The sequence below is a fragment of the Bactrocera neohumeralis genome, chromosome 3 (genome assembly GCF_024586455.1).
Source record: "Bactrocera neohumeralis isolate Rockhampton chromosome 3, APGP_CSIRO_Bneo_wtdbg2-racon-allhic-juicebox.fasta_v2, whole genome shotgun sequence".
Classification (NCBI taxonomy): domain Eukaryota; kingdom Metazoa; phylum Arthropoda; class Insecta; order Diptera; family Tephritidae; genus Bactrocera; species Bactrocera neohumeralis.
The window spans coordinates 53,355,440-53,375,280 of NC_065920.1; the positions used below are offsets into that span (position 1 = coordinate 53,355,440).

The following is a 19,841-nucleotide window of genomic DNA, read 5'->3' on the forward strand; positions in this document are numbered from 1 at the left end:
ACAATGTTGCTAGCAGTATATGTTGCTGTGTTATAAATTTTTATAAATAAATGTTGTGAATTAAAGTTTTGTAGCTATGCATGTTTATCAACATTGTTGATAACGCTAAATATACAAAATGTTTATAAACATTGTTGCTGGCGCTAAATGTTGCAGTAAACGCTATTTACTGATGCTTGCGCGATTTTTTATTAGAGTGTATGTTGAAAACAAATTTTTGCTGAACTTTGCATAAGGAAATTGTAGATTAATTACTGTTTATGCAACATTTGTTGACAACGGAAAATGTTGCTGTGTGGTAAATGTTTATTAAGTAATATTGCGAATTTCAATTTTGTTTGCTATGGATGTTTTTAATCAATGTTGCTAAACATAAATATCCAAATGCTTACAAATATTGTTGCTAACACTAAATGTTGCAGGAAATGCTATTTATTGGTGCTTGCAACAATGTTGCCGTGCGGTGAATGTTTATAAAAAATGTTGCGAACTAAAATTTTGTTATCTAAGCATGTTTAGCAACACGTTTGATAAAAACAAATATGAAAAATGTTTATAAACATTGTTGCTAACACTAAATTTTCTATTTATTGTTACTTGCGAGTTGCTTTTTACTGGCACATGAATTTTTTGGCATAGCAGCAATGTTGCTTAACATGTTGCTATGCGGCAAATGTTTATAAATACATGTTGCGAATATTAATTTTGCTAGCTAGGCGTGCTTATCATCAATATTGATAAATACAAATATACCAAATGTTTATAAAAATTGTTGCTTTCACGAAATGTTGCTGTAAAGGCTCTTTATTGGTGCTGTTCGTATTTTTAATTGAAAGTAAATTGATAAAAAATTGTTACTGACGTTTTGTTAGCAACGGAAACTGTTGCTGTGCGGTGTGTTTTCAAATAAATGTTGCAAATTTAAATTTTACTTGCTATGCATGTAAGTCTTCAATGTTGCTAATCAAAAATAATAAACATGTTTATAAACATTTTCGCTAGTGCTAAATGCAGCTGTAAAATTAGTTTATGGGCGTGTTTATAAACATTGTTGTTAACGATAAATGTTACAGTAAATGTTCTTTATTGGTGCTTGAGTTAAACCACATTTTTACTGGTTTTGTAGCAACAAAGTTGCAGTGCTGTGAAAGTTTATAAAAAATGTTGCTAAAATTTTATCTAAGCATATTTACCAATACTTTTGACAAACACAAATATAAAAAGATGTTTATAAACATTGTTGCTAACCCTTAATATTGCTGTATGTGATATTTATTGGTCTTTAATTGAAAGTAAGTTGAAAAAATTTGTTGCTGACTTTTTTTCTTATTAAATTAGAAGATGATAGAGTAATATTATGCAACATTTGTTGGAAACAGGAAATGTTGCTGAGTTCAAGAAATAATAAATCGTGAACCGAATCGAAAAAGCTTTTGAAACCACAAAATAATGAATAAATGTCAATAAATATTTACGTATTTATTTATTTAAATATTTATTTTAACATTTGTTATATATAAAATACATGTTGTAAGTAAACTTTAAAGCTCATTGAAGTTTAAGTAAAATAAAAATGGCAGAATTGGTGCTTTCATACAACCAAGGCAATGGTATAATTGCCACGCATTAAGCCTGCTTGGCGGCAGCTGCCAATTTCTTCTCCTTCAAAAGCGCATAGCACTCCGGCACATGGGTGTAGAAGTCGCACAATTTCGTCTCCACATTGAAGGCCAAATATTTGCCACAATTGTATAGACGTGGATGGCCATTGACACAGACGAAATATTTCTTGCATGTCTTGGGATGGCGGAAATAGCGTAGCTCACCCTCGGGACTGGTGTCGACTTCCTTCTCCACACCATCGACTATCTCCGGTGGTGGGCATGTGAAGTCGAGGAAAGCCTCTGCATTACATTCGGCAACTAGATCGGGCCAATCACACTGATAGGACTCCACATTGAATGCCAAACCTTCCGGGCATTTTGTCAATGTTGCCTCGCCATGTGCGCAATTCTTGTAGACACCACAATTCTTTGGATCACCGGATGAATAGAAACCGAACTGACGTGGACATTCAGCGGTACCGTTAGCTGGCTGCAGGCGTAAACGATCTTTGCACGTGGTAAATGGTAAGTAGGTGCAGTCGCCAGTTGTTTTGCCGCGTTGATTGAAGAGCAGACCATCTGGGCAGAGTTTCTCCTCGCCAACACCGTCTTTGCATTCCAGATAGGCGTCACATTGCGCGTCATCGGCGAAGCGACCATTCGGTTCGGGGCATGAACGGTCGGCGTATGCTATTTTGAGAAGAAAAAGAAGGTGCGTTAACTAAATTGGATTAAAATTTGTTAAAATAATCGATTTTTATAGAAGGGTCTTTAGTATAACTTTAAGAATATGAAAAAAGATATAACATATTTTTAACAGGCTCGTCCAAAATGACCATAACTTTTGGATTCGTGGAAGTTCCGTTTTCAGTCTCAACCGACTTAGGGAACCTGGGATCAGAATTCTTTTCTTGTGGGTATAGAAAATGCCCGGATTGGTTAGTCTAAAATTATCATAACTTTTGAATGCGAAGAATATTCTTTTTCGACCTCAACCAACTTAGGGAACATAAAACATAGAAAACGTCACAGACTAGTGGAAATTCCAACCAAATTTAGGGGTTTGAAAAACCCTTTCGTTATATCTGAAAAAGTAGTGGCAGATTTTACTTCTTCAGTGATGCACTCTATTCTAGCCTTGAGCTCACCAACCATGTGTTCAAGACTGGTTAACTTCGTTATTAATGGCATTGAGCCACTTTATGATTAGACTAGTATGGCTGCCAGGCCACTGCGGAATCGCAGGTTCTTGTAAAGCTGTTGAGCTGTAAACTATCAGTATAATGAGAACTGGTCGGTGCTCCACTCTCCTCGTGTGTTCTTCTACTGTATAACTGACCTTCCCCCAAATTTGGCCAGCAGTGGGCGGACTACCATCGGTTCATGTGTTGTCCCAAGATTCTTTTGGCCCAAGATCCAAAATAAAAGAACCAGTGAGCTCTTTGGCCTTAGTAAAGCTAATCTCTCCCTGCTTGTGGGAGTTCTAACAGGCCATCCTGTTAGAGCAACCACGCTGTAAGGCTGAGAAACCAAACGCCAGCTGCTGAAGCTGAATGGAAAAATCCGCACTTCCTTCTTGATAAGTGCGATCTCTGGGTCCACCATCGAACCGAATCTAACCTAACCCATCTAACAAAGCTTGCTTGTAAATCGAGAGCTTCTTACTTATACCGGGAGGCTAGGATTAAATATGTAAAGAACTTATTTCCTTAGAACTATCTGCTATCTACTCACTGGGACTCCATGTAAACACTTGAAAATTAAATATCGAAATTTCCTTTCTTTCCAATTCGATTTTATTCAAAAAAATATACATACAAATGTAGTCAAACAAATTCGTCGCATTTTTTCACTATGGACTAGAGTAATTACAAACAATGAAAAAAAATAGTATTAAAGTAAGAGCTTTCTCAGTATTTCTCCTTAGTATCTTCTCTTCGCTGATGCCGCCGACTGAGCTGAGAGACGCGCATTCTTAATCTCCTGACCGCGCTGCTTGACATCTGCGCTGCAAGTCGGCACATTGTCGATGTCGTCACAAGTTTGTGTTTCGGGATTGAAAGCGCTCGCTTCATCGCAAGCAATACGACGTGGACGACCTTCGATACAGATGAAATACACTTGACAATTCTCACTTGATGGATAGAATTCATATTCTTGTTCGGGTTCGCCGATAAATTGACCTCTGGGTGATGGTTTTGGTGGTGGGCACTTGAAGCCCAAGAAAGCTTCGGCATCACAGTCGGGCACTTGATCGGGCCAATCACATTTGTAGGTTTCCTTGTTCCAAGCCAAACCGTCGGGACAGTCGAAAACGAAACCACGACCGGAAGCGCAATTCTTGAATTTGCCACAGTTACGTGCATCACCCATGGCATAGTAACCGAATTGATGTGGGCAGTCGTCTGTTGGCTGTGCGGGCTGTGTACGTGCTTGGCCTTGTGAGCATTCTACATCGATGGGATAGCCGCAGGGATAACCGGAAGATTTTTCATTGTACAACAGACCGTCGGGGCAGAGCTTCTCTTCGGCTATACCATTCTTGCATTCGATGTAGGCGTCACATGAGCCTGAGACGGCTTGTGTGCCATTAGGTTGTTGACATTGAGCGTGAGCTGTAAGGTGAGAGAGAGAGAAGAGCATAAAAAGGTCGACATTAATAAATAATTTTCATTGCATTTGCTTACCTAGACAGAGTGGAGAATGAAGTGAAGTAGAATGATGAGTAGTAAATTTTTTTTATAATTATTTATTTTGCACACCAAAACTTTTAAAATGAAAGATGAACTGAAAGTAATGTTTTCGCATAAAATCCCGTATATTCGTAAATAACAACGTTATATGATGAAATAAAGATAATTTAATTAATAATAATAATTCATATTTAAAATTAGTTTCGCTTTTGAACAGCTTCCTAAAATAACCATCTCTATTAGTAATATTAGTAATCAGATAGTCTACATTAAATATATTAAATACATGACTCGATATAACATCGGAATATCTTCCTTAGAATTGATAAAGAAGAAAGTATTGATTCTTGGTTGAGTGTCATAAATTTGGTATCGCCACTCAAAAGATCTTTTACCATAAATTGTATATAGAAAAATTAAGTTTAAAGTTGCCCTAGGCAGTAAGGCTGAATGAAGTAACTCCACGTTAGACCTACTGCTAAGGTTTAGCACCATTATGTGGTACACTGATGCCTTGAAATCAGGTATAACAGGATCTTTGCTATAAGTCGGTGTGTCGAAAGAAACCTAAAGTATCGCCATACTCAGCGATAGTTAAGCGGCAGTTAAAGCAATTACAAGCTTATGAGATTACAACACTATTGATGTAGGAGTTTATAGAAAAGATTAATAATTCACAATCAAGTGCACGTCATTTGAGTTACAAGAAGTAGCCGGGAATGAAGTGGCTGATGAGTTTCCACGCTCTGCAGCTGCTTCTAGATTAGTAAAACCGGAACCTTGCATTGCAGTTGGTCCGTACCGTAAAGGAGCCCCGCCAGGAAGAAAAAAAAAGAGGGAGAAGTATTGAAGTAAGAACTCAAAGGCATGCGCCAGGCTAATGGATGGTTGCAGTCTCCTCTTAAAAGCGTAATCCTCCCGAGAGATAAATTCTAGTAACTAGTGGTATTTTACATTGGACACTCATAGGCTCAAAAACCACCCACTTGACATGGGTGTAGTCTTTTGTTCAAGTCTTGGATGTATGTATCCGAACAGGGATAACATCGCCTCAGTGGAATACAGCAGGATACTTTAATTTATAAGTGTGCTGGACTTAAGTGATTCTTGGTTGCAAAGAGGAGGGCACAATAGAACTTAAGCGGTATAAAATGGCGGCTGGAGGCTTTCAGGCTGTATGTGTTAGTTATATAGAGGGTCTAAGGCGAGTTCTTACCTGATTTTATTCATATAACCAGTATAAAGTAACCTGAAAGTTCGAAAATCTGTATAGTCGGTATATGGGGACTATGGGAAGTATTAACCCATATTTGAAACGCAGAGATACTATTATCAGGAAAGGATTCTCTCAAAATCTCAGTTATATATCTCATACATTTACCGTTATTTTCGGTAAAAAGCCAATTATAGGCTTTGGGGTCCACATATTCGGTTCACAGGGGCTTGAAAACTTTTTGTTGGACTTGGACAAGGTGGAGGACTCTAAAGGCATTATTCGTGAAAAGTTATCCCCCGTTATATTAATTGCTTCTTGATTTGTGCTACACTCGAATGAAAACAATCAGATGGAATTTAAAATTGTGCTATATGAGAAGTAGGCGTGCGATCGAAGCTTTCGACTTTTATCAAAAATAATAATTTTCAAATTGCTAAATTCTGTCTTAAAAATATTTGCCATAAAATCAATCATACAAAGGTGGCTTCAAGCATTAGACTCAAAGCAGCGTCGCTAAGAAGTTCGACCAAGCATTTAACAAATGTAAAGTCATGATCATGAATCGGATCTCGGCCTAAACGTCAAATACTAAAAATGGAAATAGGTCCTAACTCCTGGATTTACTCTTACGAGAACTTACTGCAAATAGTTCTTGGGCTCTGCTGCTTATAACAACATATGTTTTGACGTTAAACTCCAGAAAAATCTCAGGGTAACATTGTAGACAGTTTGAGACAGTCTTTGTTTAATGCCACTACGAAAGCGTACAACGTTACTGGTAGTATCAGTAGGCCCAATTTTTTGAAGAGGAATTTTATTTAAACATAAAAATATAAACATAAAAAAATATTTAAATAAAAAATTTTTGGATTTCCTTGATTCCGTTGCCGTATTCTACTGAAAAAATTATATCTGACCCGAAATCTCAAATCCAAAAGCCAAGAAAATATTTACTATTATTATAGATGAATACAAGTAATGATCGCAGTCTAGGGATCGTACTAGTAAACAATTTGATATTTGACAAAATGAGGGTTCCCAAAAAAGTGCTTTTTGTTAAACATTAAAAAATTTAAATTATTTTTTTATATCTTCTATTCCCGAAGTAATGAGTGGAAAAGGTGATTATTTTATATGTTGAACAATAGTTTTTTGAATTCATTATGACTTTTTCCCTAGTATCAATGCGCTTAAATCATATTTGTATAACTTCAAAGTGTTTTAAGCTGATGGCTTAACCGCTAGTGCTATATATATAAATTGTAATTGTAATTAAATTACCTTTTCAATTAAAAAAAAAAAAAAAAAAAAAAAAAAAAAAAAACTTCAAAGTGTTCAACCAAATACCGGTAATATTTTGACCTAATTGTCGGTACTTTGTTTACTCAAAATACAGCTTTCAAAGTATGCATGCATAAATGTAAATACTATTACGTACGGATACGCAGATAAATAAAATTGGCTTTAGAAATAACTCAAATAATTTGTACTTCGTCATTTTGAGAAAACAAGTGTATTTACCTACATATGTGTGCATGCTTATATCAGCAAATTGACAGTGTAAGTTGATTTTGTGTAATTCATTTTTTATGGTTTGCCATGAGTGATCACAGTGCACTCAATAAAATCTTTAATGTATTTAAAAAAAATAAAAGAAAAATTAAAAGTAAGATAACAAATGCACTGAAAGGAACATTAACCAAGAAACAAATTATTTGATGGAACAATGTTATATTGTATTATGTTAAAAAATATTTAAAAAATTGTATACTATGTACTATTAAAATATGTTCATTAAGGAGCTCTTCCCCTTTCACGTTTTTAAAAACACAATTTTTATTAAATAAATTCAATCTAGAGCATTCATAGAATGTTCTGGTAAAGTAATTTTCCGAAATTGACTGTAGTTGGAAAGTTATAGGAGTGAGAAAGTAAGGTCTTTAGAGCGCGTGGCCTACAAACTTGAAATTTCAAACATTTTTAAATTTTCATTAAATTTTTTTTCAACTGGCGACGACGATTTCTCAAAAACGATGCAATCGTTTTAATATTTTAATGATAGTTTCATCAGACATGTGACTATTGCCCAACTAGTATTTTTGAAAAATAATCAACCGCATTTTTCATAAAAAAATAGTCGCAAAAAATAATGAAATTTAATGATTTTAATGTTTAAAAATATTCAAAATATTTAATTTTCATGATTTATGAAATATCTTAGTTCCGGCGGTAGCCATCAACCCACAGATTAACATGCACTTTGTTTTTATGATCTGAGGTTAGCCAGTCTGCTGGAATCATGGATGCCATTTGTCTACCTCTTTTCCTCATGGGTGCCATTGGAGCGCTAAATATTGCAATTAAATAAGTTTTTTTTGCTTAAAAATTTTGTAGTTAATCTGAAGGCCTAATTAATATGTGGAAAAAAATTGAAAGCAGTGTGATTTTTTTCTTCTCACTATAAAGAAATTCGAAAAAAACTTAAAAACGGCCGTCACACGGCATGACCTCCTTCATTGCGCTGCCAGACTTATTTCTTACGACCTGTGTTTATTTGTATTTTTTTGTTTGTAAGCGAGTTCCAAACGAACGCTCAGCACAGCCAAAATGGTGCTGGATAAAATTCTGATAAAAACTCGGACAAAAAAGTGGCGGTATTTGATTTCTTGTTGGAGTTTTGAGCATTTTTCGCCATGATTGTTCGAATTCTCTCTATTCTTATTAATTATATTATAGTGTTCCGAGATCAAACTGCGACTCTCATCTTAAAACTGCACAAAAAGACCTCATGGATCGAATTTATATTTGCGAATAACTACAGGATCACATCAAAATCGAACCATTTCTGATGTGGTTGGTTGTTGATGATGAAAATTCGGTTACTTAAGATCTGCGGTGACCCGGTGCAAAAGTATTAACAATACAGGATTGGTGATAAGGAAGATTTTTTTGTGATTGTAATCCCATGGAAGAAATCATCAACTGTAGGCTCTTTTCCTGTCGTCAAACTCTTAATGCTGATTGGTACTGTCAATAACTAAAACTATTGAAAAAAATAATTGCTCAAAAACAGGCGGCTTCAGCCAAAAAGATATAAATTATTAGCACAGCACCAGGCCACACACATCGATAGTAACTCTTTCGAAGCGGTCCATATGCATCCAACTTACATTCCAGACTCAGCACCAAATGATAACTGTGCCTGCCTATAGCGAATGATTTTGCTATTGAAAAGTTTACCTAACCTTTCTGGTAGCGAGCAGCAAAAGAATGGTCGCGAAGATATCAAAATACTTGTGAAGTCGGCTGTTCCAGTTTTTCTGCAGCAGGAACGTAGGTATGAAGTTTTTATGAGAGTGGCTTTATACAATCATCTTAAATATGCCAACAAGTTATTTAGTACATCTTATACTATTTGGCTTCATTTCGCAAAACTTAGAACATAGAGAGTCAAGTAAATTATATCAGCCGTACAAGCAAACTGTTGAGAGTAAAATCCCATTTTTAAGATAATGTTTCAAATCAATATAAATATAATTGACTTCTTATTAAAAAAAAATAACTTGTTATTTAAATCATTCACTATAGTCTGAGACTGGTCTAAAATCCATGAGGGAAAAATTTATAACATTGTAGAACTCGGTTATAACACTTCAATAAAGAATCCACATATTCTCTGGTAACGAATTCAACTCGCTAACATACTTTATACGGTTTACTAATTATTTTCTTAACTTCGTCTAAGTATAGTGAACAGTGAAATGGCGAATGGAAGACGTTATCATAGGTCGCTTAGTTTTTCATCAACCACGCCAAAATTAAAGATCGAATCGCTACTTAATATACATTTTGATATTCTCGCGAACATTTTTTGGCCACTCGCTACCAGAAACTATAACTGTTAAATCTCTAGTTATATAATCACAGACCTCGAAATAGCGGTAAAATCAATAAAAGTTTTTCGAAAGCACAAAAAGTATAAGCCAAAAAAGAAAATCGAAATAATAGCCAACAACAAAAGTCAAAAAGTTTAGCAGCATTCTTCGCTGCGCTGAAAGTAAAAGTGTTTAAGACCAAACCAGTTCCATCAGCAGACATCTAGACAGTTTGATAAGTGTTCGCAAGCAAGCATATACTCATATAAATATAAATATGTATTTATATAGGTCTGTGTATACACATTTACATATTTACATACATATGTACTTACTAATATACATAGTTGCGCATATATGCAAGCGAAGTCATTAAAAGCTGCTGCCAAGCAATAAAATTGATACTCAAAATAAATACAATAAATAAACTGCAGATGAGCAGCAAACGAAGGTAAAGACGCGAAGCAACAAAGATGCTGTCAACTGTGAATGCTTAAGCGTGGCTGGATTATGTAACTTTTATTAGCATACCACCATATACATTATGTATGTCTGTACTATTTAAAGAGTTTAAGGTAGCGCACAGTGGGGTAGGATAGGCGCGTTTGTGTATACAATTTCCACGCGTGGCCACGCAAACCTTACCACTATACTTTCATACATTTTTTCGGACTTTTGCTTTCGTTCGGGATTTTTTTCAATTTTTCTTTTTTATGTTGTTAGTAAGCATACGTAAACAAAATTATAATAGGTTGTCAAAAAAGTCTTGCGGTATTTTCGCTAGTTGGCGCTGAAAGCGCGTAGTTCTAGTTTAATTCGTCGCATCGGGTCATGCTATACCTTTTTGGAAAGCTCATTTCACGCGCTAAGACGTGTTTGATTGATTGTCGTTTCTTTTAAGTCGTTCGTGAGTTATAGCGTCGCAAACATGGAGCAAAATAAAGAGAAAATACGGCATATTTTACAGTACTACTACGATAAAGGCAAAAATGCATCTCAAGCCGCCAATAAAATTTGTGCAGTTTATGGACCCGATACAGTTTCCATTTCCACCGCACAACGATGGTTTCAACGTTTTCGTTCTGGTGTAGAGGTGGTCGAAGATGCGCCACGCTCCGGAAGGCCTGTCGTCGAAAATTGCAATAAAATCGCTGAATTGGTCGAAAGAGACCGTCATAGTAGCAGCCGTAGCATCGGTCAAGAGCTGGGCATGAGTCATCAAAAATTCATTTCAATTTCAATAAAAAAAAATTCAATAAAAATACCGCAAGACTTTTTTGACAACCCATTACTATCTAATTATAATTATAGTTTCTAATTTATTACGTTTAATGAGTAAAACACAAATTAGCTTTTCTGTGCTTATACAAAAGCGGCCGATTTTATTGTTTTTAAAGCGATACACCTACTAAACTTCGTGTTTCTATTAAAAAAAAAATAAAATAAAATATTAATTTTAAATATAGTGTAAATGAAATTAAATTAAAAAAAAAAACAATTAATTTTTTCATCGCATGTCAGTCTCTTACATTTCGAGCTAATTTTGTAAAGCTCACAATCTTTCAATTGATTTATCTATAGCTGAATGTGTTTTGTTTTAAAATTTTAATATATTTTTGCTTAATAACATGTCATTAACTTATTTCTAAATAAAAATTTCTATACCACAAAAAGTACCGCTATAAAATGTAGTCAAATATGCACAATACTTGAAAATTTTGTGTGGTAAGGTTTGCGTGGCCACGAGTAATAAAGAATATATATTAATTTAAACTTATGCGGTGTAAATACAATGAAATGTAGAAGCTTAAAATTTAAAGAAAGTTTTAGAATTATTTCCAAAAAGTGTTAAAAAAGACATAATACGGAGGCTGCTATATATATTTCTGGCCTAGGCAACACTAAGTGTTGCCAGGTGCAATCTGACATTTCCATTGGAAAGTTTGACATTTTTTAGCATAACATCACTCAGAACGTTTTGTCATTTAATCTTGAATTCTTTTATTTGCAGGCAATTAAAAAATTCATCTCGGCCAAAAAATGGAATTAACTCGTGAACATTTTCGTGCGATCATTTTTCACAACTTTCGACGTGGATTATCACAACAAGAGTGCATCGATGAACTAAAATCTTTGTATGGCTATGAAGCACCATCCTATAGCACTGTGAAAAACTGGTACAACGAATTCAATCGTGGCCGACGCTCGCTCAAAGACGAATTCCGTGAAGGTCGTCCAAAAACAGCCGTTGTGCCAGAAAACATCGATGCCGTACGTGAACTGATAATGAAAGACCGTCATGTAACATACCTTCAGATAGAGGCATGCCTATGCATTTCTCCCACCAGCATACATTCGATATTGCATGAACACCTGGCCGTAAAAAGGTTTGTTCTCGTTGGATCCCGCACAATTTGACAATCGCTCAAAAAAGGCTCGTGTGGATTGGTGTAAAGAAATGCTGAAAAAATACGATCGCGGTGCTTCAAAAGACGTTTATAAGATCGTCACAGGTGACGAATCATGGATCACTATGCGTATGAGCCCGAAACAAAACAGCAATCGACCGTGTGGGTCTTCCAAGACGAGCCAAACCCAACGAAAGTTGTTCGTGGAAGAAGCACTTCGAAGCAAATGGTCGCCTGTTTCTTCGGCAAAACTGGTCATGTGGCGACTGTTCCGCTTGAGCAACGTAGGACGGTCAATTCTGAGTGGTACACCACCATTTGTTTGCCTGAAGTCTTCGGAGAAATTCGAAAAACGAACAAGAGAAGACGAATCATTGTGCACCATGACAATGCGAGCTCTCACACATCGGCCCAAACCAGCGCCTTTTTGACCGGCCAAAACGTCGAATTGATGGGTCATCCGCCGTACAGCCCTGACTTGGCACCCAATGACTTCTTTTTATTCCCAGACATCAAGAAAATAATGCGTGGTCAACGATTTTCGTCGCCAGAAGATGCTGTTGAAGCATTCAAAAACCATGTTTTGGAGGTGTCTCAATCGGAGTGGAATGCAAAAGTGTATAAATCTTGATGGAGAATATTTTGAAAAACAATAAAAATAAATATTCCTATTTTCATTATTAGGCCAGAAATATATATAGCAGCTTCGTAGTTCTGTGTAGGTTGCTAAGATCAAAATATTCAGACCATAACATATTAATATTAGTATTAATAATGTTCATATGCCCTGAAAATGAAACTTCGCAGACTCTATAAATGAATCTATTAATTCTGTTAGAATTGTCACCCATAAAGATTTTTCCTCAATTTATTACTAGGAAAACAGAAATTTTCCTTGCCTTGCAGTCAAAATTATTAGCATACCAATGCCCTTGAGAACAATTAAAATATAAATATCCTCATTTTGCACAACTGCATATTCGCACTTCCGATTTATGTCATTTCCGAGGTTAACTTGCTACACAAATACAACAAAATGACAAATTAAATATAAATATTCGCGTATAATTGCTTTAACAAACACTAGTTACATACACCACACATTGCCATCAATTAGCTAACAGCGGTAAGGCGTGTCCCAACCGGCTACCTAATTGAAATATGTGGCATCTCAACTAACGATATTGATTTGCTATAAACAACTAATTGTCTATAGGCGATCTTCTGCCATACAAATATTTATCAGCGACTCATCTCGCTGTTAATTCGCTAAATTGCGAATTTCCGAGCTGTCAATTGCGTTAGAAGCGGACAAATAGTCAAACGCGCTAACTGTTATTGCAATGCAAAAGTTGTTGTTGTTAGTTTTCGCAAACAAGTTCGTCGCTTAATTCTTTGCATTTGGCCTCAACAAGATTTGTTGTCTTTATATATTTGAAGGTAATTGAATTTATATAAATAAAAATAAATTTTATTAATAAATTTATAACAATGCAGCCAGCCACTAGCCGGAGGCTGCTCGTGGCTTAAGATAAAGCTTAATGTATTTGTTTATCGATATGTTTGTTTACTTGGCTGCCGCATCTACATTTTTGTGGTTGTCTTTCGTTGTTTCACAAGGTCGCGGTTGTGGTAGCTGCGTAAGTGATGCTGCGATGACGCACAGTGGTGTGAGAGTGGTTAAATAGTGTAGTTGAAATATTTTATGTTTAAGTTTATATATCATTATTGTAAATATACCTTTTTGTTAAAAATTAAAATAAATAAATTTACTCGGAAAAAAATGAAAAATTTGTCGAAAAGTAACTTGTTATCCAAGTCATTAGAAAGATCACTTTTGGAAGCAATTCATAATAATTGGTAGGTAAGGTTCTCATTATGATGAACTGGAAACCCGGAAAGGAATAGTTTAGATAAAGAGCTGGTGAGAGAAGCATTCTGTCAACTGAGTAGGTAAAAGTGACATCTCACCGAAATGGCTGGCAGGCTGATAGCCTTGACAGACGGCAACGTTAATCCGGATTAACTGCGCACTTAATCAGATCCGAATTTGTAGGTGACAAATGGCAGCTATGCGAGTTTGAAACTCTCGTAAACAGCTGATTGTCATTTTTGTAATATTTTCAATGAAAATGAATAGAGGATAAAAATTTAATTTTTACAAAACCATTTTTTATTACAAAAACATATCAGCATATTATTTTTAGAACTGCATTATAACATAACATCGTAACATACAACTTCTTGTTTTTTACTGAAAATTTTAAAAACAGCTATCAGTTTTGCCTCTTTTCCATTCACAATAGATTAATATTGGTCATTTTTAACAATGTTGCCAACGAAAACGCAGCTAACTCTCTAAAATTTTGAGGATTAAATGGGTGTTAGCAACGGAGTTATCTCCACTAACTCCTGAATTAATACGAATTAATGCAGTTAATCCGGATTAACGCTGCCGTGTGTCGATGCTATACTGCTGGTCTCCGGCTGCCAGGAGGTGCCTGGCAGGTCTTCAAGTACATTCAATGCACGTCGCCATATTTCTGGCCGTATATGTTCAGTTGAGACGAACTCCTATTTTGTGCCCGACGCTGTCTCTGCACATTAGCTTCATTAAGGATTTTTGTCAACCCTTGTGTGGTCTCCCTGCTTGCATAGATAACCACGGAGTTCATATAGAGTAACTTTTAGCACATGCGAAGATAGCTTCTTGAAGCGGAGACCTATTAGATAAAAATGAACACACCACAATAACAACAAAAGAAAGCACAGCAAAGCAAAGATGGTTAAGATGAGGAATACGGGACCACCTTCCATAGGAACAGTAGGATACTGAGATCCCCTATACTAACCACCACTCCAAAACAACCGGACAAAACTGGAGAAAATACAACATTAAGAGAAACTCCAGCTACACAAGCAGTATCCGCAAAACAAGGCGAAGGGAAGAGCACCCCAGCTACCATCACCGAAGAATCTCGGGCTACTCAAAACTTTCTGTTCGCATTTATGTAGGTAAACAGACAGGCAGACGGGCATAGCCATAGTAAATCAACTCAATTCGTTAGGCTGTTAACTTGGTCCTGCCATAAGTTCTGTTACAAGTTCATAGATGAAACTTAATACATTTTTAATAAAGTTAATTTTATTGAAGAAACTCTCAATACATGAAAATTATCCAACAAAGTGTACTCAAAAAGGTCTCAGTTGGCCTGTTGGGTTTCTAAAAGCAATTTTGATATGGCCTTAGAGCAAAAAAGCGAAAAGAAAAGTGTTCTAGACTTAGAAATGTTTTTTAGAATTCAAACTTGAGTATGTATGAGTTATGAGTTAAATAGAATAGATGCGATGATATTTTTAAAGGAAAATTTGAGAATTAGATTTAACTATGTTAAGTTCGCTAAAAGAAGGCTATCTTATGTATTAAAAATTAAAATATTCTAATAAAAAACTCTAAGGGTTCTTTTTGTTCTGGTAGACTATGCTCGGAAAGCTATCTAGTCATCACAAATGCAACTGTCTGTCGTGACTGACCAAATAATAGCACCAATAATTTTAATTTTTGAGTTATGCCATTTTATAAGTTAATGGTAGCCTTTTATAAACAATTCAACTTGTATTCATCTTCTATACATATATATGCATATATAAGCTCTTCTTACATACATAAGCAGTATATATTGAATTTCAAATGCCGCTCAATCACCTCAATCAATGATAGCCAACGCCTTATAGTTGTTTGTGTGCAACGTGAATGAAAATCGTAATAAATTACAGTCAGTTAATAGATGGAAAAAATTATCAGCACTATAAATTTATTACATACATAAGTATATGTGTAATTGAAATGTCTACCAAGCAATAAGCATAAATAAGTAAACATCCAGTAAAATATTGCCACAATTCTTACGAAAACTCAAATGCAAAATTCTTTTAAAAAAAGTTGCTCCCTACAATTGAATATTTAATTAGGCTGAAAAGTAGCGATATCTCTATCCCATCAGGGAGGGTTTGTATAATTAATACAGCGTTACTGCGACACATATGCCCCCAACGGCATACAACTGCTTATGGGTACATCTGTATGTATGTACGTACACATAAATGTGTGTGTGTATGTACCTGCGTCACCCAGCACTTTTACCTGTTATTCCAGCTGCTTCAATTATTTGCAATTTATATGCCAATCAGGTGGTGTGAAATATTTCTGGGTGCTTTCAAATGGCAAAATTCCGGTATTTGTTCTATTATGAAATAATTCTAGCTGAAGCGCGCTGGTGAAATTTGGCAATTAAAGGAACAAATGAAATTCTAAAAAAAAATCTAAAATTTGTGGCATAAAGGTGTGTGTGGATTCCATAATTAGACAGTTAACTGCTAGATTATTACGGTACTTTTTGATATAGCAACAGATAAGCTGAGAAAATAATTGATATTTAAACATAAAAAGAAAAAAGGTGTGATTAATTTGTTTTAACTGGTTATGATTTTTAGTAGATTTTTACAATTGCGTATGAAATTCATGGAATTGAAGACAAATTTGACGCAACTTTATGTGAATTGATGTAAAAATTTCTAAAATATTTTTAATATTGCTTTCTATTGACTTTTGGAGGAATTATGGAAAGAAAAATTTTTTGAGCATACGCTTAGGAGCAAGATATTAAAAGCAGTTATAGAAGCCGTATTCGATTCGGCAATTCTCTACACTCTCACAATGCTTGATCACTACTTTCTGCAAGTAAAAATTACATATATACAATAAATACAATAGCAGGAAGTAAATTGTTATTTCGCTGAAATGTTATAAACGCTTACAATTCTAACTGTTTAATTATACCAGTATTCGTGATTTATACCACTTGATTGTTCTATTCGTTACACTACACTACACTTTAAAGTTTTGTGTGTTAAATGTAGCTAAAGCTAGTGATTGCTACTCGCTGACCTGTAGATTGTATAATGGGTAGTGGTCATATCTAAACATACCTAAAAATAGAGACCTCCGCTTGACCTGTAATTTTACCGATTTGCATGAAAAAGCGAGTCGAAGAAATCGATAAATAGTAATTAAAACGTCGAGAAAATATTTATCGAATGCTTGGAGAGTATTATGGTAACCGACTATTTGATGACTGAAATTGAAGCTCGAGATCTTCACTTCACTTTCCACACAACACATCAAACAATGGATTTATTTAGAAAACACTTCGGCGCGCAGATAATTTCACGTTTTGGGCTGGTCGATTGGCCACCAAGATCGTGTGAAATAACACCGTTAAATTTTTTCCTGTGGGGATATGTAAAGTCCAAAGGCTATGTGGGCAATACCGCTTCGATTCAGGTCTTGGAGCAAAACATTACTTTTGTCATTCGCCAGTTCACAGTTGAAACGGATGGATCAACTGTGACGTAGCTGCGGCAGCATTTTAAAAAGATAATCTTCAAAAGTCAAAGCCAAGGAATGTTCTTTCGATTGATAATAAACATTTCCCATTAAATCTAAAGTTTCTGTGTTTTTATTAAAAAAAAAGTAGGGAACCTCGAAATGGATCGCCCAAAATATACCGAATGCATTCGGGAATATTTTTTCATAGATGTATTCGAGAACAGATTTGTCACCATCCACAAACAGTAAAAACGTACAAAATATCAGTAAATGTTTATCAACCATTAAGAGTTTTGAGAGAATACGATAAGCCTTCAGTTTACGCACAATTTGATAAAATTATTGAAAAATTGTGATCTGTGGTATATAAAAAATATAAATTTTCATCTATAATTCAGATCCCAAAACAAAAAAATATACATTTTAATGGTTGCTGAGTTTTCAAGTGTATTTTTTTAATATATTTAGACGAGGCTACAACAAGTTTTACATAAAGTGAGCTTCAAGTAGTTTGTTGATAATAATTTCATAGTTTCAAACAGTTTTTTAGAGAATTTTTCAACATAACAAAAAAGCTTTGATAATATAAAGTTTTAAAAACGAAAATTGCAAAAGTTAGTACAATTCCCAAATAAATTTATTTTGAACGTTTTTTATAAAAAATAATATTATTTGATTTCAATAAAATTTTATTATAATAATATCCATATTTTTTTCATTTAATATTGTATTAATACAGTAGAGCTTATGTCGAAAATCTCAAGGAGTTTGAAATTGCAGAAAATTTACTAATAACTATAATATAATAAGTTCAGTTTGAAAAAGAAAAAAGAAGAGAAATTAAAAATTTTTCGAATTAAAAAAAAAAAGATTTTTAATTATTAAATGAAAAGTTTATTTTTAATTTTCTTTAAATAACTTAATTAATTAAAAAAATGTTATTTTTTTATAATACTAAAAACAACTTAATTAATTTTATTAAAAAAATTTTTAATTTTTAATTTCAAAAATGTTTGTATAAATTTATCATAAATATCATTTACATAATTAACATTTTGAGGAATTTACTCATATCAACAAATTTTAAACTCATTTTGAAATAGAAAAAACAATAATAGCAAAGAAAGATTTAAAAAATAAATAAAATATTTAAATAATTTTTTTTTCTAATTAATTTAACTAATTTTTTTTTTTAATTTTTAAAATAAAAAAAGAAAACAAATTTAAAATTAAAAAAAAAATAAAAAAAAAACTAAATAATTACATTAATTTAAAAAATTATAATTTTTATTTAAAATTTTTTTTGGAATTTTAATTTTTAAATTTCATTTTAATTTTTCTTTTAAATTCTTTTATTTTAAAACTTTTTCTAAAATGCTTAATTCTTCAAATTTAAAATTTTTTTAATTGTATAGTTTTTTGGAAAATTTATTTAAATTTTGAATGATCAAAGTTAGTTCCTTTCATTTGACTTCACAGTTTATCGAATACTTTAGTTGCACGAAAAAAATATTTAAAAAACATACCCAAGAAATGAAATCTTTAGCATTTCTTATACAAAAAATATGTATTTAAAAAACTTTTTCCAACATTCCATTTTATATTGGGAGAATGAGAGTATAACGGAATTATTTATATGCCAGGAATTTGAATTTTCAACGATATTTTATTCCAATTGTAAAATATTCCATAAAACTCCACTCAATTCTTGTGGATAAGTGTCAAAATTTTTAACAGATATGTATACAAATTTTTCAAAATTAATTAAAAAATAAGTGTGGAATAACAAAAGAGCAAAATAAAAAAAAAAATTAAAGAACGAAAAAAAATTGATAATTTTCTTTTAATTCCATAGTCTTAGTGAAAACACTTTTATATAAACTTCTCATAAATATTTTTTATACAAATAAATATTTGAATATTTGAAGGTAAGGCCGTTGCTTTAATTTTCTAAATATGTATTAAACTTCTAATAATTTTCGAATTATACTCAAAAGTATGCGCGAAGAAGTTTGTGTCTTAAGTCTTTTGAACACTTGCAGTACGGAATGCAAACCAAGTATATTTAATAAATGTTTAATTAAAAACTAAAAGCTAATGTTTTTTATTTAAATCATGAAATACTAACCGAAAGAGCCAAACATGGCCACACACAGTGTTGCACTTAGTAAAATCTTAAACATTTTCACTAATTTTCAATTAATTATAGTTTATATGGCGTATCCTTCGGGAAAAGTCCTTTACAAATTGTTTATAATTTTTATTTTTCACCAAAGCGTGCTTTGCAAAAAACGCACTACAACGCGTAAGCTTTCGTTTAAGACTGAATGTTGCGGTGACAAGCAGCGGCGGATAGAAGCTCCGCTAAAAAGTAGGTATTAAGTACAGGCAGCTTCTAGCTGAAGTCAGTCACTTGAAATAGTTGTTATTAAATTTTGCTGTTGTGATAAAAATAAAAACAAGAAAAATAACAAAAAAAGAAACAACAACAGTATCCAGTTTGCACAAAATTTAATAGCCGTGCTTTGGGTTTTGGACCTGTTAAGTTGACAAAAAGATGTGACCGACGGGTACGAAAAATACACACATATGTTCATACCATATCCATATTTATCTGTACATCTGTGTTGTATATGTGTGTATATTTATACGTAAG

The 19,841-nt window shown here is 33.6% G+C and overlaps 1 protein-coding gene across 1 annotated transcript; it reads right to left on the minus strand.

The window, feature by feature from the left end:
• Positions 1 to 1,464: 1,464 nt before the first annotated feature.
• On the minus strand, positions 1,465 to 19,540 carry LOC126753713 (protein obstructor-E). The gene is made up of 3 exons (XM_050465387.1): positions 19,314 to 19,540; positions 3,530 to 4,219; positions 1,465 to 2,294 (listed from the first exon to the last, which is right to left on the minus strand). Exons 1-3 carry the CDS (start codon positions 19,366 to 19,368, stop codon positions 1,627 to 1,629), a joined length of 1,413 nt encoding a protein of 470 aa, XP_050321344.1. The 5' UTR covers positions 19,369 to 19,540; the 3' UTR covers positions 1,465 to 1,626.
• Positions 19,541 to 19,841: the final 301 nt, after the last annotated feature.